The following is a 23374-nucleotide window of genomic DNA, read 5'->3' as shown; positions in this document are numbered from 1 at the left end:
ACAGCCCACTGTACTGCCTCCCTTCCCTCTACAGCCCACTGTCTTGCCTCCCTTCCCTCTACAGCCCACTGTCTTGCCTCCCTTCCCTCTACAGCCCACTGTACTGCCTCCTCTTCCCTCTACAGCCCACTGTCTTGCCTCCCTTCCCTCTACAGCCCACTGTACTGCCTCCCTTCCATCTACAGCCCACTGTACTGCCTCCCTTCCATCTACAGCCCACTGTACTGACTCCCTTCCATCTACAGCCCACTGTACTGACTCCCTTCCATCTACAGCCCACTGTACTGCCTCCCTTCCATCTACAGCCCACTGTACTGCCTCCCTTCCATCTACAGCCCACTGTACTGCCTCCCTTCCCTCTACAGCCCACTGTACTGCCTCCTCTTCCCTCTACAGCCCACTGTACTGCCTCCTCTTCCCTCTACAGCACACTGTCTTGCCTCCTCTTCCCTCTACAGCCCACTGTACTGACTCCCTTCCCTCTACAGCCCACTGTACTGACTCCCTTCCCTCTACAGCCCACTGTACTGACTCCCTTCCATCTACAGCCCACTGTACTGCCTCCCTTCCCTCTACAGCCCACTGTACTGACTCCCTTCCCTCTACAGCCCACTGTACTGCCTCCCTTCCCTCTACAGCCCACTGTACTGACTCCCTTCCCTCTACAGCCCACTGTACTGACTCCCTTCCCTCTACAGCCCACTGTCTTGCCTCCCTTCCCTCTACAGCCCACTGTCTTGCCTCCCTTCCATCTACAGCCCACTGTACTGCCTCCCTTCCCTCTACAGCCCACTGTACTGCCTCCCTTCCATCTACAGCCCACTGTACTGCCTCCCTTCCCTCAACAGCCCACTACACTCCTTTGCCTCCCATGGGTTTTGGTCCATCTGCCCCAGGTATCATTTAAACAACATGATATCAGTGACTCTGTTCAGACTCTCTGCAAGTAGCTGCCCTTACCAATTACAACTTACACTGATGGTCCAGCCCCGAAAAGCACTTAATATATACAACAGATTTTGATTGTGGTTCGCCTATTTAAACATGTGTACAACTTGAGTCTATCTAATCGGTACAGTTTCTATCTAGATCAGTCGGTTTGGAGCAGTCGTATAATGTTTACAGTGCGAGTAATTATCAGCACAAAGTGCTTTCGTTGAGTCATGTAAATGCTGTTTTGAAACGGGTGACAATGGCTAAACAACATGGAGAGCAGTGTCATCAGAATCAGCTTAGAGAGGATCAACAACTTACTGGTCATCATGGGTATTGTAAATAGTACTTCTGTACCAGACATATATACACGAGATATATGGAAAATGTATATAGAAATAGTTACACTGAATGAAGTGATAATGCTGCTACTTAGTCATCTAATGAGACAGGAGTCTATAGTCCCTGAATACACAGCGGTGCTGTAACTGTACTAACATACAGGTATTGCAGCTGTAGCAATGAATGGCACAATATCTTATTTATTGCTGTTGACAATGATACAAGTATATTCGGTCTCTTCCAGACGTTTAGTGTCTGTGTGTTGAGGTAAAATAGGAAATCGCACCCTTTCAGGTTTGCATGTATGTAGTACAGACAGGTACGAAGTCATGGTACAAACACGCGGGTACTGTCACTGACACGCCCACATAGGTACACGCGGGTACTGTCACTGACACGCCCACATAGGTACACGCGGGTACTGTCACTGACACGCCCACATAGGTACACGCGGGTACTGTCACTGACACGCACATAGGTAGCGGGTACTGTCACTGACACGCCCACATAGGTACACGCGGGTACTGTCACTGACACGCCCACATAGGTACACGCGGGTACTGTCACTGACACGCCCACATAGGTACACGCGGGTACTGTCACTGACACGCCCACATAGGTACACGCGGGTACTGTCACTGACACGCCCACATAGGTACACGCAGGTACTGTCACTGACACGCCCACATAGGTACACGCAGGTACTGTCACAGACACGCCCACATAGGTACACGCAGGTACTGTCACTGACACGCCCACATAGGTACACGCAGGTACTGTCACAGACACGCCCACATAGGTACACGCAGGTACTGTCACAGACACGCCCATATAGGTAGACACGTTGGCCGTGTTCAAGAGCATCAATTGACTGATCTACAAATAATAATGAGTAGCTGATTAGGATGATGATTTGTAGATCAGTCAGTCTGCAGTCGCCGACTGCAATCTTCGAACGCGACCACACAGTGATGCCAGCCCTGTACATAGGAAGCAGTGCATGATGGGAAAAAACATGTATTGTGCCAGCACGCGTTATTTGATGTTATATTTGGCAATTGTCTTATTCATTTTTCTTAATATTATTTAAACATTATCAGAGGTTTGTGAATATATATATATACGTACTGCTGATGATGTGTGACTGTTACAAAGTACTCGCATGAGAGGATTTTTTGATACTGAAGATGTTTCTATTTTTTTTTATTCTGAGTGTTCTTATTGGGGTGTGTGTGTGTGGGGGGGGGGGGTTGCAGCATTGCTGTGTTTCTGCTTCCAATAAAATGTTAGAGAAAATCTCTCATTTTCATAGTGTGGGGGGGGGGGGGGATTGTTAGAGTAAATCTCTCATTTTCATAGTGTCCATTTGGAGTGAGAAGCATCTTTACACTATTATGTTTACATTGTATAATTATAATAATGTATTCTGATATCTGGAACATATTACCCATTTCTAAATGTATTAAGCACGCATTTCCAATGTACAAACTTTCACAGTACAAAAGTACACATAGGTAGGCATTGAGGTAGGTGGGATGCCTCTAATAAGGACATGTCTAGTAGCAGACAGGCAATACTGTAATCTTAGTACAGATAAGGACATGTTTGTGTCAAAAAGCAATACTACGAAACAGATAAGAATAAAATCCATATGAGCATTCTAACAGCTCAATAAGAACAGTAATATTCTGCCCGTACATGTGCTACTGAAAGCAGGAGTTAGGCCTGATACAAAATAAGACAATTACACACACATTACTCACATATTACTTTGATATACTGTATATCCTGCAGGGAAAAGACCTTATGCAGCAGTACCAAGACTTGTAATCCACAGTGAAAGACCTGTATAACTACTGCTTCCTCTCAGGCCCGTCGCAGGAAACACATCTTAAGGGAGTCTGGGATGTCAGGCTGGTCAGAGGCGGCAGGTAGGGGAACGTGACAGTGAACACACGCCGACGGCTCCGCAGCCACTCCTCCAGCAGACTCACATTATACCTGGCAGAACGCAAGGATGAACCCTTATAGTCTCATCCAACACTTACCTTGTTTCTACACTATACACAAACTGACACCTTTACAAACCAACTCTAGATTATGTTAGACATCTGGTGGCATATCTTTTACTGAAACTGCGCAGGCCCTGTGTGTGTATACATGCATGTGTGTGTGTCTGTCCTCTGACCGTATCTGCAGGCCGCGGCTCCAGCTACATGTCCTTGCGCAGCAGCAGGCTGTTGAGGGCAGAGGCAGAGAGGAGATGGGTGAGGCCTGAAGGCCTACTCCATCAGGGTGGAAAACAGGGCCTGGCGGAACAGGGCCGTGTGGAGAGCACCCAGCTCCCTCAGCACCGCAGCCATACTGGGGGCCACCCCTGTCCTTGGCCCTGTCCCTGGGGTCAGACCCTGCACGCTCCCTAAAGCCCCTCAGCTTCACCCCTGGCCCTGTCCCTGTCCCTGGGGTCAGACCCTGCACGCTTCCTAAAGCCCCTCAGCTTCACCCCTGTCCTTGGCCCTGTCCCTGGGGTCAGACCCTGCACGCTTCCTAAAGCCCCTCAGCTTCACCCCTGACCCAGACAGTCCTGGGATCATCTCACTCTCCAGCATGGCAGCAACTGTGGATGGAGGGAGAGGGGAGGGAGGGAGGTAAGAGGGAGAGCAGGGTGGGGGTAAGGGTGAATATGAGCTATTCATGTTTACATGTTAATACATATGAGCTATTCATGTTTACATGTTAATACATAATATGAGCTATTCATGTTTACATGTTAATACATAATATGAGCTATTCATGTTTACATGTTAATACATAATATGAGCTATTCATGTTTACATGTTAATACATAATATGAGCTATTCATGTTTACATGTTAATACATAATATGAGCTATTTATGTTTACATGTTAATACATAATATGAGCTATTCATGTTTACATGTTAATACATAATATGAGCTATTCATGTTTACATGTTAATACATAATATGAGCTATTCATGTTTACATGTTAATACATAATATGAGCTATTCATGTTTACATGTTAATACATAATATGAGCTATTCATGTTTACATGTTAATACATAATATGAGCTATTCATGTTTACATGTTAATACATAATATGAGCTATTCATGTTTACATGTTAATACATAACATGAGCTATTCATGTTTACATGTTAATACATAATATGAGCTATTCATGTTTACATGTTAATACATAACATGAGCTATTCATGTTTACATGTTAATACATAACATGAGCTATTGCTGGATGGGAAGAAAGATGACTATGATAAACGGTTTAGTTGGCTGAGTTGGTTGGTTATTGGCTGAGTTGGTTGGTTGTTGGCTGAGTTTCATATCGTTCTATCATTAGTCAGTCGTACCAGTGGTGGGCTGCAGGCAGCTCTCGGAGATGGACAGGAGCTGCTGATAGTCCTGGATAAAGAGGTCACTCAGAGCACGGTTCAGGTCAATGAGATAAAAGGTCAGTGAGGTAAAAGGTCAATGGCACCAGATCCACAGCGCCATCCTAGAGATCCTTCACATATACAGCATTTTAATCCTATGTGTGAGGTGTTCTTCAGCCACAGTGCTGTCATATCCACATCATTACAGTGTTTCTGATAGGAGGGGGGAAAGAAACAACGATCGGATAAGAATGGATAAGAGCGCCGTGAGTGTAAAAGCAGAAAAGTGTTTGTGAGTGTGTGCGTGTGCATGCGTGCGTATGTGTGTGTGTACCTTCAGAGCCCCCTTCATGGCAGTGACAGCAGCAATGCAGAGGGACCGGGTCTTGTCTTTGGGAAGTGATGCCCAAAGTTACGGTATCTGCACTGTAATCCACCTGAAGATACCAGACCACTAAAATGAGGCCCTACCTGCTGGTCTGCAGTGGAGGGGTCAGAGAAGGTCAGTTTAACCTGCAGCCTCAGGGCCTCCAATTCCGCCTCCTCCTGAGAGTGCTGGCTCCGCAGCTGGCTCTCCAGGAACCTGACAGGTACACACAGACAGGGGGTAGAATCTATCTGCATTAGTTTATTGGTAACAAAATGTAAATATATAAAGGGTGGCAGGTAGCCTAGCGGTTAGAGCATTGGGCCAGTAACCAAAACATTGTTGGATTGTATACCCAAGCCGACAAGGTGAGAAATCTGTCGATGTGCACTTAACCCTAATTTGCTCCAGGGGGCCGTACTACTATGACTGACCTTGTAAAACAACACATTTCACTGCACCTATCCGGTATAAGTCACAATAAAATGTATTTATTGCTGTGAAGGTATTGATCAGGAAACAGGGACTGACTTGTTGGCCACTCATACAGCAACATAGGCGTGCCCCAGATCTTCTCTTGTCATCTACCCAGCTGAGCCAGGCCAGGCCATCCTCTTTGTGGTGGGGGACGTCACGCTAACCCTCAGCTCCTCTGGAGATGGGAAGGCAGGAAGGCCGAAGAAGGGGGGCGACAATGGGGACAGAGATGGGGACGGGGGCTCCAGGATCAGGCTCTGGTTTGAATCTGTCCATCTGTGGCCCTTAGTACGCTGCAGTGGTAACAGAGAAATATACTTATTTTTTAGAGAGGCTGAATATTATAGCCTGGGTATCACTCCATAATGCTACATTTATGCCTCACATTGGCAAAACAAAGAGACTGGCACCCAAGCTAGTGGAAAAAGGAGTTGGATATGAACATGCTCATCTCTCTGAGGTTGTTGTACCTCTGCTCCAGCCTGGTGAACTCTCTGAGCAAGCCTGGTACTTCCTCCTCATGTAGCTCAGCTGTCACAGCTTCACCTGCCTGGGTCACCACCTGGACTATATACATATATATACATACACACACGATTACAGACAAATGTAGATACACACATTAATCAGAACATATAGCAATTATGAATACACCTACCCTCCTGAGCCTTCCCCTGCTTCAGTAAGCGAGTGCTCAGATCCTCCTTCTCTTTCCCCAAAGAGTCCCTCTCTACCTGCAGGGCCTTCACCTACTGTAAACAGAGAAATAGGAGAGTGACAGTGACCTTAAATACCACTACTCTGCAGAAAACCATAAGGAACGTTCCTGATCCATTTGGATCAACAAGATCTACCTGTGTGAGTTGTAGAATCTCCTGGGCTGCTCTCTCCTCTGCCCCCCTCTTATCTATCTCCTTCTTTGTGACGGAGGGGCTGGGATGGGACTGCTGGGCCTGGAGCTGTGTCTCTAGCTGGTTCTCCAGTTTAACAGGGCGTCCAGCTCAGTGCTGTGGGCCTTACGCTCCGCCTGGAGGGTCTCTCTCAGAGCACTACTATTTCTGATCTGAAGACACACACATAAACACACACACATTTTCACTTCTGTATTACTCATTCTGCACGTTTTTTTTTTCACTCTGGATGTAACAAAACCTCATCGAAATTCACCAGCCCACTACAAACACCTGGTTTCCTATGCCTATCCAAAACCACCCCAATCCATTGTCTTCTGAAGCCCCCTCACCATCTCCTTCCCAGGCTTCTCCACCCTTCTACACCTCCACCCATGCACCATCCCATCCCCTTTCTCACCACCCACACATAACCCTGGCAGCTCACCTCCTGGTCGGCCCTGAGCTGCAGCTGCGTTCTTTTGACCTCCATGCCCTTGTTGAGTTCTCTGAACTTCTCCACCGAGCGGTCCTCTGCCTTCAGCTTCACCAGCTCCCTCCTGGCTGCCCGCCGCCTCACACAGCACTGCATCAGCACCATGTCTACCCTTACCCGCCTGTACGCCTGCCGGGCCAGCCAGCCACGCACCGCAGACTGCAGTAACAACGCTGCCCGCTCTGCCACTACCTGGGGAAGGGGAGGATAGAAGAAACGCATTATATTATCGCAAACAGAACCTGCCATGGTTTTGGATGCGAACTAAAAGATTACAGTTGTGATAAAGTACAAGGACAGTCTAGAATCTGGATCAGATGTTACTAAGGAGAAATTCCTGGGTCCTGTCCTGCCTTATCTCTGGAGGTTTAGGCCTGGTATTAAATATATGAAATGCATTTTATACTTAAGCCGTAAATAAAAACATTTGATTTATTGCTAGATAGATTGTGGGGCCTTTGTGCCAGTGTTTCCTCATCAGTCTGTATTAGCATCGTGCAAGCGTGCCACCGGTGAAGGTCTGGATGATGACGGTGGCCTCATGGATCATCAGGAACATCCGTCTTCTGGATGACCAGCGCTGCCTTGGTGTAGTGCAGAGTGACTACACCACACAGAGCACTACAGTAGTTTGAATTGCTGGACAGATGTAGGTGCCCATACTGCTGAGACACATTGTACTATATGGCAGTACTAGTACAGTCAAAATAACATTGATGTGTTATCGTGCCACACAGTCAGTTATTCTGCTCTCACCGGCTGGCCAGGGCTCCTTTGGTGTGTCTCTGGATGGTGAGGGTTGCCCAAGTGGGTCTTGATGTATCTCCTGTGGCCCAGCCAGCCTCTGACCCAGCTCTGGATGATTATCCCCACAGCCCTCAGCCTCTCCGCCCTCAGCCTCTCCGCCCTCAGCCTCTCCAGCAGAGCTACCTGCCCCGTCCAGAAGAACACCCTGGTCTTTACAAAGCAGTACTGCTCCGGGTCTGGGATGATCTCCAGCAGGGCCCGCTGGCACGACGCCTGAATCTGTTACTGGGTCTGAACCCCACCCTTACGCAGCAACACCTGGTACAGGATAAAGAACTCTGCATAGGTCCACCTGGAACCAAGATGTTCGAGTGAGGAGGGAGACAGAGTTTCACAAAGTGAGTACAAATACTCTGAGACCTTGTGTGTTTTTCATCAACTTAGGTACAGGACAGGTACAATATTCAACATATATTAAATACACAGAGAAACATGAAGGAACACAGAAACTCCCACTCCTGTCCCAGAGTGCACCGAACAACAAGGATGACAAGCCATGGATGAAGTAATACAGACATTATATGGCAGCAAGAAAACAAATACATTCTGTCAACTGAAAAAAACTGGAAATGAAGATACATTTCAATAATAGGTGTAGATACTGGCTGTATTGTTGCCTGGCCACAGCAGGGGGAGACAGTACCTGGAAGCCCACCGTTTGTGATCCCTGTGAAATATCTTTCCAGGGCCAGAGCACAGACTGCGGTTGGGTGGAGAGGACTTCCCACCTGAAAGGGACAGAGTGCCCCCTGCTGGCACTTGCTGGAAGCGCTCAGCCACCAACTCACACTGACAGAGAGACAGACAATCACAATCACTTCATTTGCCAAGTCCATTTACAGAAACCCGGAATTTGACTTAGTGAATAGGTGCTACCAGCAATAGACAATGTACAGACAGAATACAGACACAAGGTTAACAGAGAGGGTTACAGTAGGTTAAAAAGGCTTCCTCTCTTTGTCCACTGTGCTTCATTTCACTCTAGGATGAGATCTGAGATTTCACCACAAACTGACAAAAGTGGACGGCTGAGAGCTGGTTCCTCAGTAAAGCCTCCCTCAAAATGACAAGAGGACACCTCTTCTTGAGATGCACTCAAATACTTACAGTAGGACAAGGAGGTTGCAACAATGAGCCAAGAGTGTTGACAAGGGGAAAGCTGTAGATCATCCCTACACTCTTAAGAAAAAAGGTTTTCAAAAGGGTTATTCGACTGTCCTCATAGGAGAACCCTTTTTGGTTCCAGGTAGAACCCTTTTGAGGTTCTAGACAGCACCTTTTTTTTCCTAAGAGTGTTCATGCAGTCCTTACAATGAGTTTCAGTGAAAAGAGACAGCATGGATATACAGTACCAGTCAAAAGATTGGACACCTACTCATGCAATAGTTTTTATTTATTTTTACTGTTTTCTACATTGTAGAAACCGGCTGCACCTTGAATGCTTTGCCAACAGTCTTGCAGGAGTTCCCACATATGCTGAGCTCTTGTTGGCTGCTTTTCCTTCACTCTGCGGTCAAACTCCGGCCTCCCGAGTGGCACAGCGGTCTAAAGCACTGCATCTCAGTGCAAGAGGTGTCACTACAGTCCCTGGTTCAAATCCAGGCTCTATCACAACCAGCCGTGATTGGGAGTCCCATAGGGCTGCGCACACTTGGCCCAGCCTCGTCTGGGTTTGGCCGGACGGGTAGGCCGTCATTGTAAATAAGAAGTTGTTCTTAACTGACTTGCCTAGTTAAATAAATACAAATGAACTCATCCCAAACTCATCGGGTGATTGTGGAGGCCAGGTCATCTGATGCAGCCCTCCATCACTCTCCTTCTTGGTCAAATAGCCCGTACAAATCAAATCAAAACGTATTTGTCACATGTGCCGAATACAACATGTTACAGTGAAATGCTTACTTACAAGCCCTTAAACAACAATGCAGTTTAAATTTTAAAAAAGTGTTAAAAGTATTTACTAAAATAAACTGAAGTAAAAAAAAAAAGAAAAAAAAGAAGGGTGGCTGGAGTCTTTGGCAATTTTTTGGGCCTTCCTTTGATACTGCCTGGTATAGAGGTCCTGGATGGCAGGAAGCCAGTGATGTACTGGGCCGTACGCACTACCCTCTATAGTGCCTTGTGGTTGGAGGACAAGCAGTTGCCGTACCAGGCGGTGATGCAACCAGTCAGGATGCTCTCAATAGTGCAGCTGTAGAGCTTTTTGAAGAGGGTCTGAGGGTGCATGCCAAATCTTTTCAGTCTCCTGAGGGGGAATAGGCGTTATCGTGCCCTCTTCACGACTGTCTTGGTGTGTTTAGACCATGATAGTTTGTTGGTGATGTGGACACCAAGGAACTTGAAGCTCTCAACCTGCTCCACTACAGCCCCGCCGAGCACGCCCCCATTCCCCGTCGATGAGAATGGGGGCGTGCTCGGTCCTCCTTTTCCTGTAGTCCAGCGAAGTGCAGGATGATGAAATCAGTGATGGACATGCGAGGTTTGCAGAAGTGTGGACTTGGGTCATTACTCTGATGCTGATCATACAGCTTCCTAGCATAGCTCTCCTCTGAACCTTTAGGCATCTGATCAAGGAAACAGACACCATGGGGGTAAGGTTTTTCTGGATCAACATACATTTGAGAAATATTTTGCTTTTTATATAAATATAAATGAAGCAATACTTTTTCTGGCAGGACTTGCTTTTTGGACTTAAGACAGCAGTATATTTTTCAAATCCACCACAAAGCATTCTTGGCTTGCCAGTGCAAACAGTGATGATTCAGTATCATATCCTGAGTACATTATTTCTTGTATTTCAAGCTGGTTTGGACACATTAACACAAAGCAGACACAACACAATGTTGTCTCGATTGAAACCAGGACTGTAACTGACTGACCCTGCACTCCTCATCCAGCAGGTCCAGCTGTCCCTCGATGAGAGCGATGAGTGGCTGGATGTCACTGAACTGTATCCTGCTCCACGGCAGCTCCTCACAGACATACTCCTCCTGCTCCAACTGGAACACGTGCTAGGGAGAGGAGAGGAGACCAAGGGTTACTGAGGGGACATGAGGACAACTGGTCCCGTGTGGCTCAGTTGGTAGAGCATGGTGTTTGCAACGCCAGGGTTGTGGGTTCAATTCCCACGGGGGACCAGTACTGTATGAAATGTATGCACTCACTACTGTAAGTCGCTCTGGATAAGAGCGTCTGCTAAATGACTAAAATGTAAATGTAAACAACGAGTTCATGGAAACAGACAGACATTAATATTTATGCGCATGCTTGCAGGTGCACACACAACACTTGGTGACTCACCCTGTTGAATTGCTGCTGCAGTTTCTCATTGCCATAATTTATACAGAACTGTACAAAACTGTTCCTTTCAAAGTTCTCAAACCTGCCAGAGAAATGGACAAAGAGGGGAATATGTACCACCATGTTGTTACTACAGTAATTACAGTGTCACTACACAGGTATAAATAAGGCCAACCTAATGTCAAGTGTTACTCCCTGTCCTTACTACTCAGCTATTGATGTCCAGCACCCCAATAAATGACTAGGCCTGATCCCTCTGGGCAAGGAGGGTTGTGTTGAGTCCAGGTGAACACCTGACCGTACACATAATTGGCCAGGGCTTCCCGGGCCTCCAAGGCCTGCTGACCGGGCATGGGCTTGACCAGCATGTCTCCCCCTACTGCCAGCCTGCATTGGCACAGCCAGTGGGCCACCCCCAGCAGCTTGGAGAAAACAGCCAGGGAACGCTCCTCCCACTGATTATGGGATATTTGAGAGAATTTTGTGAGTTTCAGGGAAATAATGTGGATTTTTTTTTTTTAAATACAATGTCACTTCGATCACCACCTCTCCCATTGGCCTGGATGTTGACATTGCCCAGGTGCAGAACAGCTGCCAGAATCCTGAAGAGCTCCATCTGCTGGTCAGGAGGCCTACCTGTAGCAGCACACATAGCAGCATGATCATACTGGATAGGACTATATGCAGAGTAAACATGTTAGCATAGATATGTGTATTGTGTAATATAGATGCTGTAAACCAAGTATAGTGAATGCATTGCGAGTGTGCTGCAGATCTACTACATCATCAGTGCCTAGGATCTGCATGGAATCAGCACCACTTACAGAGATACACATCAAAACACTTACATAATGAACCCTTTCTGAAAAACACTGCTAGAACCATTGATGTTCATGTCTTCCCTGTTATTGTTGTAATAGGTTAATGAATTCTATGCAGTCTCACCCAGTTTGAGGACTCTCATCTCTGGCAGGTCTCCGGAGGCACACAGCTGGTAGGAGATGTTGTAGTTCCTCTCCTGTGACGCCTGGAAGACGACTCGAGACTTCTCCAGCAGGTACATCCTCACGTTGGCCCCAATGATATCTCCCTTCCATCCAAAGCCGATCTCAATGTACTTCACAAACCAGCTACTGCTGTCGTTGTAGGTAGTCTTAGAATTCCCAATAGACTAAAGACTAAAGGAGATAATCATAATTACAATAGATTACATCATTTTAGTTATTACCTTTACAACTGAATACTGACACAATACAGTACAGATTTTTCATTCGCTTTTTCCAAAATTACACTCTTCAAAAAAGAAAACCTTGAACAGCTTTACAGGTTCAACTTTTACTGCAGTGGGTTAAATCAGGGTCATGCAGAGGGTAGTTTGGTAGTCTTAAATAAATCTACTTTGAAACAAAAGTATACACCTCACACACATAGTTATGGGCTTAAAAGAAGAAGATACATGTCCCATGTTAGATATAGTTGAAATGTCTTCAATTTTGAGTTTGCATCCCAATATTATACTTTACAGTATATACATCACATAAGACTGAAATATAACAAAACAGCTTCACATAGAAACACCAGATTTTTGGCGTTTACATTTTTTTTTTTTAATTAAGAAAAATATTAATAATATTCCACCCATGAGGGCATTTAAGGTCATTTGATTGCAGGAAAGCAGAATTCATCCACACATTCACACATATGTACCTCCATGATGGGGTTGGAGGCCAGTACTCTCTCCTCCACACTGGTCTGCTGGGCTGCTCCGCCCACCTTGGCAAAGTAACGCATGGTGAACTTAGAGACCGTTTTCCCTGCTCCAGACTCCCCACTGATTATAATGGACTGGTTCTTATCCTCCCTGCACACAGAGACAACTACACACTCAATAACCATTCCTATTTCCAGAACCATTTGTCACACAGGGTGAAGAGACTCGATCAAAGGCTCTCTTGTTTTCAGACCCAAGAACATGCATAAGTCACTCACATATTACCTGTAGATCTTTACAAACAACAGCAACCCTCGCCCAAACCCCCAAAAAGCAGGCAAAACGGCAGTGTTTTGAGGTAACAAAGGGCATATAAAATGGAGGCCAAGGAGGGTGACCCCTGGCTCTTGACCTTTAACCCCTGACCTAGTCATGGTGTGGTAGGCCTCTTCTACCACAGAGAAGATGTGAGGCTCCATGTCAGCCATGTCCTGCCCGCTCCATAGATGGGCAGCTGGTCATACGGGTTGAGAGGCACTAACACAATACCTGGAATGAACGGTTGGTGAAAATTACAGTGTTATTGGTAGAATGAAAGGTCCTGTAGGAATACAACATATTTTTTTCTCTATGACCATTTATACACAAAATATCAAGGACACCTTCCCTCAGAAAAGCCTCAATTCGTCGGGGCATGAACTCATGCTGGCCCATGTTGATTCCAATGTTTCCCACAGTTGTGTCGCGTTGGCTGGTGTCCATTGGGTGGTGGACCATTCTTGATACACACAGAGAAACTGTCGAGCGTGAAAAACCCAGCAGCGTTGCGGTTCTTGACACAAACCGGTACTCCTGGCACCTACTACCATACCCCGTTCAAAGGCACATAAATATTTTGTGTTGCCCGTTCACACTCTGAATGGCACATATAACGACGAGACAGCCAACAACGGCGAGACAGCCATTATTCAGAGCAGCAGTTAACCCTGAGCTGTGGAGGCCTTCTTTCAGCACTGTTGGAACACCTATAGTATTCAAATGATACACAAGACATTGGAATATCAAGTATGTCATTAATATATATAGACATTAATCCAAAAACTGACAAAGAAACTGTACTGCTGTTGAAATACAGATACATTTTATTCAGTAAGACAATCCAATTCAGTTCAGCAGGCAGCCTGCTGATGTGGGATAGAGATCTTTTGAGCTTGACATTTCATACATACATCAAACTTTGAGAAATGTAGGTAAATGTTCAAAAGCTGAATTCTTTTTCTCAACACTGAGAATCTTCACCTTTATTCAAACAAAATATTCTTAGCTTACTGTCTGGCACCCAGTGAACAAGATAACAAGGAGGCAGCATGTGTTGTGGTGGCATTGACACATTATTGGAAACATTTTTAAAATATGTTGACTGAAGTCATGGCCATGGGAAAATGTGCATTGGCTAAAAACACCAACGTTAAACCAACAACTTCAGTGAGCACCTATACAGGGAGTGTTAAAAGTAATAAAATCTACATGTAGCAGAGGGTCCATGTGACTTCTACATAACTGTTGTACCCATTATAACTCAGTACAGTATGGCCTGACTCATAACTGTTGTACCCATTATAACTCAGTACAGTATGGCCTGACTCATAACTGTTGTACCCATTATAACTCAGTACAGTATGGCCTGACTCATAACTGTTGTACCCATTATAACTCAGTACAGTATGGCCTGACTCATAAGTACTGGGTAAGGGGTTTATATGGACTACATTACAATAAGGATATTTTCTTGAGAACATGATCCAATGATTTATCACTAATACTCTCTCCTGTGACTAACACAAGCATTAGAATTTAGAGTGCATAATTTACATGTTAGTCATTTAGCAGACACTCTTATCCAGAGCAACTAGGGTAAAGTGCCTTGCTCAAGGGCACATGGAAAGATTTTTCATCGGCTCAGGGATTTGAACCAGTGACCTTTCGGTTACTGGCCCAACGCCCTTAACCCCTAGGCTACCTGCTGCACTATCATCATTTAGGCAAGTATCTTGTTCCCTCTCACCAAAGCCTCTCTCACATAGCCCTATAAAATAAGCCAAAGTACCTTTAAAATATGGTCCATCTATCCCCATGGAGTGCATTAGAAACCCAGAAAGAAAAACCCATGGAAAAAAACAGAATTCACTTCTAATTCAAAATGTCCCAATTCATTTAAAACATGTTTTGGGGTGAGTTGACAATGACATGATCGTCACAATATATAACTCACATTCAGCAAATCCATTTAATGTCTTACAAAAAAAAAGGCTACATCATTGAACACTGAATTCATCATACCGATCTCTTTCACTCTGCCCTGACAACATTTTATTTGATGCTGTCTTTTTCAAAAGAAAGCTAATTTAGCTAATAATCAATTTGATTCAGAACTCCTGAGTCCAAGTATGTTCATAGGGCTGGAGTCAGAAGAGGCTAAACAGGGGCGAGGTGGACAGCAGGTAGGCAAAGCTTCAGAGGGGCAGCACGTGGAAGGGGATGGGCAGAAAGTGGGAGGTTCTTTTGGTTGGATTGGTACAGGGTTCCTGGTTTCATTGTCATTTGACAAGGAGTTGAAAAACCCATCCAGACTACTCTATAACACCCCATCTCCCTGGAAGAGAGGATGAAGACAGATGTTTGTTGAAATAGCTAAACAAATACAGATTGTAAATCAAATTATAAATGTGTCGTATCATATCCCTTGGGTGGCATGACTTGCAGCTCTGAATTGAAAATACTGACATCTGTAGAGAAACTGGGGAGAGCCCATAAATGCTGTAGAAGCCTGAACAACCCTCTCATTTTACAAATAAAATACAATTGTGTACAGGTGTAGACCTACAGTGAAATGTTTACTTCCCAACAATGCAGAGATAAAAGTAGAAAACAATAACATGAGGAATAAATACACAATGAGTTACGGTAACTTGACTACATTCACGGGGTTCCAGTACCGAGTGGATGTGCAGGGGTACGAGGTAATGGCAGTAGATATGTACTTATAGGTAGGGGTAAAGTGACTAGGGAACAGGATAGATAATAAGCTGTAGCAGCAGCGAATACACTTTCAACAACAGGAGGCTGGCCGTCTGCGCACTTTAAAGGTCCTTTAAACCAAATAGTGTCCGTTCTCAAAATGAGAATACTGGAAGAGATGGAGACCCCGACACTCTCCAAAAAGAGGATTTTGATTGTATTTTCATGTGTATTGTTGTGCTAAACATAGATCATCTGGAAAGAGACCTTGGTCTCAGCATTGACTCCCTGTCAAAATAAAAAGGTAAAAAATAAGAAAAAGGATTACATCCAAAAAAATGCAAAAATATAAATATTACATTTTCGACATCATGATGCCTAAAAGTTCATTGTGCAGAAAAATGCATAAATTACAGGTGAAAAACAGAGCACAAATGGTTCGGCATCAAGCCATCAACAGTTTTGGATTTATTCCTATTTTTCGACAGTCTGCAAGGTCTCTCTCATCTTTCAACAACACTGACACTGTGGTCTACCTCTGCTATACAGTCTCTCTGAACGGTAGGTAGCCTACCTCTGCTATACAGTCTCTCTGAACGGTAGGTAGCCTACCTCTGCTATACAGTCTCTCTGAACGGTAGGTAGCCTACCTCTGCTATACAGTCTCTCTGAACGGTAGGTAGCCTACCTCTGCTATACAGTCTCTCTGAACGGTAGGTAGCCTACCTCTGCTATACAGTCTCTCTGAACGGTAGGTAGCCTACCTCTGCTATACAGTCTCTCTGAACGGTAGGTAGCCTACCTCTGCTATACAGTCTCTCTGAACGGTAGGTAGCCTACCTCTGCTATACAGTCTCTCTGAACGGTAGGTAGCCTACCTCTGCTATACAGTCTCTCTGAACGGTAGGTAGCCTACCTCTGCTATACAGTCTCTCTGAACGGTAGGTAGCCTACCTCTGCTATACAGTCTCTCTGAACGGTAGGTAGCCTACCTCTGCTATACAGTCTCTCTGAACGGTAGGTAGCCTACCTCTGCTATACAGTCTCTCTGAACGGTAGGTAGCCTACCTCTGCTATACAGTCTCTCTGAACGGTAGGTAGCCTACCTCTGCTATACAGTCTCTGAACGGTAGGTAGCCTACCTCTGCTATACAGTCTCTCTGAACGGTAGGTAGCCTACCTCTGCTATACAGTCTCTCTGAACGGTAGGTAGACTACCTCTGCTATACAGTCTCTCTGAACGGTAGGTAGCCTACCTCTGCTATACAGTCCCTCTGAACGGTAGCCTACCTCTGCTATACAGTCTCCATGTCATCATTGCCTTCATTGAGTGAGTCGCCCTCGCTGGCTGCTTCCTGCACATGAGCCAACATGTCCGCCATTAGAGCCTCCTCCAGCTTCTTCCTCACACTGTACACCAGCTCTTCCTGCTTCCTACACTCACCATGATGATAACATACAAATACAACTGTTAGAAATATGGACTGAAATTTAGCTAAATAGCATGGGGAAACAAAATCAGCTCTTAATTACACAGATTCAATTATTCATAGCACTAATATGACTCTGGAGATCATGTCCTCTCCTGTATGTACCTGATGTCCTCGTCAGTGACTATGAAGGCCTTGCAGAGGGGCTGGGTCGTGTTGAGCCACACCCCTGGGTTCTTTTCCACGGCTGCAGACAGCTGACCTGTGATGGGGGCGGCACTAGTGTGCAGGGCGCTGGCTATCGCTGACAGTAGAGTCTTGTCTGTACATCCAGGTCCAACTCCTGTAGGACAGACAGGTGTTCACAATCACAGCAGTGAGAAGATATTCAAAAATCTAATGGGAAATGGGGATTATACACTGTGTACAAAAGATTAGGAACACCTCTTCCCTTTTTCCCTCAGAACTGTCTCAATTGGTCAGAGCATGTGTCGAAAGCGTTCCACACATGATACTAGCCCACGTTGACTCCAATGCTTCCCACAGTTGTGACAAATTGGCTGGATGTCCGTTGGGTGCTGGAACATTCTTGACACACATGGGAAACGGCTGAGTGTGAAAAATCCAGCAGGGTTGCAGTTCTTGACAAACTTAAACCGGTGAGCCTGGCACCTACTACCATACCCCATTGAAACACACTTAAAAATGTTGTCTTGCTCTGAATACACTCTGAATACACTCTGAATGATACACATACACAATCCATGTCTCAATTCCCTTCTTTATCCTGTCTCCTCCCCTTCAGTTACACTGTTTGAAGTGGATTTAAATCAAATCAAATTGTATTTGTCACATGAGCCGAATACAACAGGTGTACAGTTTAACGTGAAATGCTTACTTACAAGCCCTTAACTCTATTTCTTGAACTGCATTGTTGGTTAAGAAAATATTTACTAAATAAAATAAAAAAGTAACACAATAAATGTACATAACACTAATGAGGCTTATAGCCTTAGGGATTATAGCCTTCATGTAGGGATTATAGCCTTCATGTAGTCCTAAGGGATTATAATAATCCTAAAGTATTAAATGTACATAACACTAACGAGGTTTATAGCCTTCATGTAGTCCTAAAGGATTATAATAAGCCTAAAGGATTATAGCCTTCATGTAGATTCACATGGTCACTTCCTGATGTTTTGTACTCTCAGTGTACATGGCCGTTTCTCTTACCTTGCAGACCTTTAGGCAGGTCCATTGTCTTCACTAGCTCCTCTGCGATGTCAAACGCATTGAGACCACCAAGCTTCTTCTCCCAGAAAAGCTGTGGACAAAACAAATGCACATTAATTTAGATTTGGTATCTCATTAGTCAAAATAACCTCCAGGAAGAAAAGCATATAACCCAATGTAACTGCAGTTTCACCATACAGGCTAATGGCTGTGTTTACCTGTTTTGGCTGGTCCACGGCTTTCTGTGGATCGGTCTTGACTTTGTTGCTGGGGTGGTTGGTAACCTTGGTGACAGGCTGCTTAAAGATGGAAGCAGTCTGTCTGACGGGAAGTGATGTGTTCAGGTCTGGCTTGCCCTGGAAGACACGCACAAAGAAACAGCTGACAGTGACAACCAACACTATGTAGCCACAGAGATGTTCCTCAAATACTAGATAATGCTAGATATATGTCAGTTATCCTTTGCACCTGGGGAAAGCCTTGAAACACGGTTTTCAGCATTCTAATTTCTAACTGCTGGTTTGACAGCAAATAAGTGTGATGTCATTTAGAAGAGTGTGTCCAACGTGTATAGAAATATTAATTTCAGGAGACAACCCTCTCACCTTGGTCTGATTGTTGTTGTCATAACGCAGTCTCTGCCTGTTCTTGTTCAGTTTACTCATGAGCATCTTCCCCGTGCGGAAATCGAAGGAGCTGAGGTCCATCTGGTTGCCAAGGTAACGAGCCAGCTGAGGCTTGCTCCGAAACTTCTTCCCAGTTGGACTAGGAGAGGTAAAGGACAACAAACCACAGTGTGAGGATATGGACAACTGACCAGGGGATAGCAAGAGGAGAAAAGTAGCAAGATAGATCAGGAAAGCAACAAACAATCGGCAACAAACACATTTTATGCTGCAAACAAACTGTAGACATGAGAAAATGTAAAACAACCATGCAAGAGCCAACACCGCAAAGGAGACTACAGATGGATGAACTATTCAGATATCAGATTATTCATGTATAATGGTATGGAATCAGAGTATGAACAATAAGTCTTTCCATTAACATTTCATTAATTGATTTAACAATACATATTTTTATGACTGATTTAATGTGTGTAGCTAATTGTAATAAACTATTTAAGCAGTAAAATAAGTTCATGTATTGCAGCATATTCCCAAATGTATAACCAACTCGTCATTACAATTATAGACCTTAGAGTTTAAGATGGCTTAACTGATCTAACTTATATGTTCAATAAGGAGTAGTAGGGATCAACTATTGGGATACAATGTAACAGGGTGGTCAAGTGCAATACATTTTGCAACATTTCCTAAAGTTCAATTGGAAACATTGTTTCAGAGTTAATGTTCACTGGTCCTAGACAAAGTGGACAGAACGGCAGGCCCAATTTAATCTGAATCTTAAATCAGTGGACAAAGGCCTTGGTAAATTAGTAATATAACTGGTTATTATAGCAAAGAGTATCCATTTCTATGGGGCAGACCTTTTTGAAAGTACATAGCAGCCATAAAGGGAGTAAACAGAGATAGTTTCTCAGTGAAACTCCATGTTTGGTGAGTAACAAACTTAAGTTGGCTAGCTAGCAAGCAAGCAAGGGATAAGAACATAGCCAGCCATCATTGCAACAGAATATTTAGAACAAAGGACTGGGCAATGCCCATAGATTTAGAACAGAAAGACTTAATGAGTCTCTGGCAACTGAACCTGTAGAACTAATAACCAGCCGGCTTGTGGTAGCAACCCTACATTTGTTTTGGGACTAGATCTCGTGGAATTATGAAATAGTATGAATAAATTCATCAAAATAAAACGTTTTTAATGAAAATATGTATATTATTTGAATATGTTGGTAACCCTCTTGTACACAAATGATAATGCCACAAAAGCCGGTGCTGATATTATATTGTCACCCGGCCAAGATGAACATCATACCAATATATGCTCCAAAACACAGGTTTCTCGGCATTATCACTTTAATTTGATAAACTTGTCTGTTCAGTAGCAGGGCAAGACTCCGTGAAGAGGACATATGGCGTAATGAAACACGTCACGATGTAAACGGGTAATTAGAGAAGAGATGTCATCAACATAGTCATCAACATCTCTAAAGGTGTCTGCATGATTCTCCGCCGAAACAATTCGGTAGAGTTCATGCATATATTATGACGACATTTTGTGACGTTTTTGACTTTGCTGAGGGTTTTTCCGGCTGTTTGGTTACGTTACATCTTTTTCTGGAGGGAAGCCGAAAAACGGAGCTGAAGTCTACGCCCCTTCGTCAGTGATTGGTCAACAGTAGGGATTCATCAATAAATTCTTCGTTGTCATCGAAAAAGAGACCACTCGTTTTCACGCAGTTTTTCATTGAAAAGTACTGCAGCAAATATATTTTAGTTAAATGTAAGCCTAAAATGTAACAACTAAGATCGTCAAAACGTCCAAATTAATGGCAGATTTATTGGGTTACCTTAGATTAATTATAAATATTTTGAAACGTATAGTGGCTACAGCGTCTCAAAATGGACAAACAGTACTATTGACACTTCTCGTTTTTCAAGCGAAGGTATTTTAAGTGAGTATGCGAGCACACTCGTTCGGTTCAGCTCGCGCCAGCTGAACTGAAGTATGCTGACGCCTTAACGGCCAGATACTGTGGCAGCGTTTCTATTTCAAATAAGTAGGCATATTAATGCAGTTTAGTTTGATGCACGATGATTTTCTACAAATGGAAAACTTTGAATGATTACCAAAGTATGGAAACGTTCGTGCTTGCTGATAATTCATGTAAAAAAATGTAGACAACAATTGCGAGTTTCGTGCGTGCATCACACCACAGAATGAAAATTCGGTATATGGTAGCCTACCACAAACTATACAACCGACCCGCCTCCCCCCTTTCTCGCCTCTGCTCCTCCTCCTCCTCTTCTTCTTCTTCCTTACCTCGGCTAAAAAAAGAATAGCTTGTGGTTTCTTGATTGTTGCTCCGGTCATATAAAATGATAAGACTAGGCTATATATAGGTTATAGCATGGACCTCGATTCAGGCAAGGTTATTTGGAATGCGATCATTCAATAGCCTAAAATTGTTGCATTAGGCCTGCTCCCTAGCTGATTGACAGGCTGTTAGGCCTACATAGGCTAAACATTTGTTTACAAGCTCCATATCCAACAATTTATAAGAGTAGCCTAATCTCGGCTACACCCCTCCCCAATTTTCTGTCTCCTGGTCACCCCCCTCTCCCTCAAGTAAACCCATTCAGCCCTAGCCGTCTTGAAATACTGCCCGCTCAGTACCTATAATAATAGACATCGCTTTTCCCCGCAGACAAACCCGACTTTCTGGTCACTTCTTCAATTTGCCAGCCCTTGGGGAGAGCCGAGCAATCCCACCGTTTCTTCTCCATGTTCTCCCAGAGTTTAATTCCGTTGAAGTGTTCAGTGATTGATCCTAACGTTATTATATTTGGGGTTAAATTTCGTGTTTTATACAAATAAGTCCATTAGGCCTACTATGTGACATACATCTCGGCTCACACACTATTCATGGTTCTCTCTCCCGATTTATCGTATCTCTTTGTCGTACTGAAAGAATATCCCTCCGCCGTAACCTCAGCCACATCACTACCTGTCTGCCAATGAGGGCTACATCCGCAATACATGTAGGCTACACATTATTGCATCCTGATCCGATAACATAAATCATTGATTTGTCGCGCGCGGTAGGCTACCGCATGTCACACAATTTAGCTCCAAAAGTTGTGCATTATATATCCCAAAAATATCTACAGATGACCATAATATGATTTCACAACGTCAACAATGGAGATAATTTAGGCAAAGATTCATGTCACTGACTATAGGTGAAATTCGAGAATGCAGTGGGAGTCGTTTTCATCACCACAATGCTCACTTTTTATTCAGTCATTGGACAAAGTAGGCCTAGGCAATACAATCATTTAATTGAGTTTTGATTGGGCTAGCTAGACCGATATTAATTATAGGAGTTGTCTGCAAATATTAGGTATAAAACTGATCTATTAGATATCTCACGAAGTATATAGGCCTACCTATGACTGAATTTGAAGGAGAATAACTGGTACTAACTAATAATAACGAATTACTCGTCCTATTTTGAATAAATGCATTGCTTTTCAGAAAAGTTAAACACCGCAACACCAATAAGAAAGAACAGTGTGTAACTACATTTGGAATCCCATAACACTGCCTACAGTTATGGTTTGCAGACACTCGAGACCACCGAAACGCCTCCCACACGAGAACCTAAACCCCTCGATGAAAAAAATATATTGTGCAACAATTCTTTGCTAACATAACATATTTTATGTCACAGACAGGAAAAGCAGAAATATAGCTCGGTATTCATCTTCTTTTTGGGGTACTTACTCGTTTTTGTCCATCTCGCATACTATCTCGGTTTCTCTCTTTCAGTCTGTGTTAAATCCCTTCTACCTTCTCCTCTTTCATTCCCCTCCCCCTTCGATGATAGAAATGAAAGACATTATCCGCGCAAAGACCGAATCGTTCCCAGATTAAACCTGACTGGTAATAAAAAATCTAATTAAATCAAAGTTTACTGGTCGCGTACACTGTTTAGCAGGTGTTATAGCGGTGCAGCGAAATGCTTGTTACTAGCTCATAACAATGCAGTCAAATGTCAAACAATACTACAAAATAAAAAAGGCAAGACATCAAGAATGGCGGTACGAATCCAATTAACAACTCAAATAGCACTATAGCAGTGTCAAAATGCAATCTATACATATGTACACCGGGGAATTTACAAGATAAACTATATCTTGTATTAGAATAAACTATGAAGGTGATACAGCATTTGTGTGAAACGGGAAGTGAGTGGTTCAATGTTTCTATAACATGGAAAAACATGGGACAGCAGTGTTGGCTGTAAAAGTGTGTGAGTGTGTAACTAAATG

General features: G+C 44.0%; 3 protein-coding genes across 9 annotated transcripts; all 3 read right to left on the bottom strand.

Annotated features, from left to right (window-relative positions):
* Positions 1 to 3589: 3589 nt before the first annotated feature.
* LOC115192631 (unconventional myosin-Va-like) lies at positions 3590 to 11327 on the bottom strand. The gene is made up of 10 exons (XM_029751362.1): positions 11025 to 11327; positions 10604 to 10735; positions 6870 to 7109; positions 6386 to 6594; positions 6190 to 6283; positions 6002 to 6098; positions 5586 to 5824; positions 5022 to 5270; positions 4664 to 4900; positions 3590 to 3892 (listed from the first exon to the last, which is right to left on the bottom strand). Exons 1-4 carry the CDS (start codon positions 11145 to 11147, stop codon positions 6499 to 6501), a joined length of 591 nt encoding a protein of 196 aa, XP_029607222.1. The 5' UTR covers positions 11148 to 11327; the 3' UTR covers positions 3590 to 3892; positions 4664 to 4900; positions 5022 to 5270; positions 5586 to 5824; positions 6002 to 6098; positions 6190 to 6283; positions 6386 to 6498.
* On the bottom strand, positions 11328 to 12817 carry LOC115192632 (unconventional myosin-Va-like). The gene is made up of 3 exons (XM_029751363.1): positions 12732 to 12817; positions 11970 to 12202; positions 11328 to 11660 (listed from the first exon to the last, which is right to left on the bottom strand). Exons 2-3 carry the CDS (start codon positions 12085 to 12087, stop codon positions 11515 to 11517), a joined length of 264 nt encoding a protein of 87 aa, XP_029607223.1. The 5' UTR covers positions 12088 to 12202; positions 12732 to 12817; the 3' UTR covers positions 11328 to 11514.
* Positions 12622 to 22931, bottom strand: LOC115192630 (methyl-CpG-binding domain protein 3). Of its 7 annotated transcripts, none has more exons than XM_029751360.1 (7): positions 21717 to 22037; positions 19022 to 19181; positions 18635 to 18772; positions 18417 to 18507; positions 17349 to 17526; positions 17044 to 17187; positions 12622 to 12885 (listed from the first exon to the last, which is right to left on the bottom strand). In XM_029751360.1, the coding sequence occupies exons 1-6, from the start codon at positions 21824 to 21826 to the stop codon at positions 17049 to 17051; spliced, it is 816 nt and encodes a 271-aa protein (XP_029607220.1). In that variant the 5' UTR covers positions 21827 to 22037; the 3' UTR covers positions 12622 to 12885; positions 17044 to 17048. The 7 variants fall into 7 exon arrangements, 4 of the variants coding, with proteins under 4 accessions (XP_029607220.1, XP_029607221.1, XP_029607218.1 ...); XM_029751361.1 differs by lacking the exons at positions 12622 to 12885; positions 21717 to 22037 and adding exons at positions 13855 to 16041; positions 22827 to 22931; XM_029751358.1 differs by lacking the exon at positions 12622 to 12885 and adding an exon at positions 13855 to 16041.
* Positions 22932 to 23374: the final 443 nt, after the last annotated feature.

The sequence above is a fragment of the Salmo trutta genome, chromosome 4 (assembly GCF_901001165.1).
Source record: "Salmo trutta chromosome 4, fSalTru1.1, whole genome shotgun sequence".
Lineage (NCBI taxonomy): Eukaryota > Metazoa > Chordata > Actinopteri > Salmoniformes > Salmonidae > Salmo > Salmo trutta.
Note: the sequence above shows the minus strand (reverse complement) of the source record. Positions and strands in the feature narration are given on the sequence as shown.

Bases quoted from the DNA above. Each gene is read 5' to 3' on its own strand.
- LOC115192631 (XM_029751362.1), bottom strand. From the start codon at position 11,147: ATGGTGGTACATATTCCCCTCTTTGTCCATTTCTCTGGCAGGTTTGAG. The intron at 10,736-11,024 runs GTGAGTCACCAA...TCCTCTCCCTAG, and splicing joins TGCAGCAGCAATTCAACAGG to CACGTGTTCCAGTTGGAGCA. The intron at 7,110-10,603 runs GTCAGTCAGTTA...CCCCTTCCCCAG, and splicing joins TGCTGGATGAGGAGTGCAGG to GTAGTGGCAGAGCGGGCAGC.
- LOC115192632 (XM_029751363.1), bottom strand. From the start codon at position 12,087: ATGTACCTGCTGGAGAAGTCTCGAGTCGTCTTCCAGGCGTCACAGGAG. The intron at 11,661-11,969 runs GTGAGACTGCAT...GTGCTGCTACAG, and splicing joins GATGAGAGTCCTCAAACTGG to GTAGGCCTCCTGACCAGCAG.
- LOC115192630 (XM_029751360.1), bottom strand. From the start codon at position 21,826: ATGGAGAAGAAACGGTGGGATTGCTCGGCTCTCCCCAAGGGCTGGCAA. The intron at 18,773-19,021 runs GTGAGAGGGTTG...CGTGTCTTCCAG, and splicing joins ACAACAACAATCAGACCAAG to GGCAAGCCAGACCTGAACAC. The intron at 18,508-18,634 runs GTAAACACAGCC...TTTTGTCCACAG, and splicing joins CCGTGGACCAGCCAAAACAG to CTTTTCTGGGAGAAGAAGCT.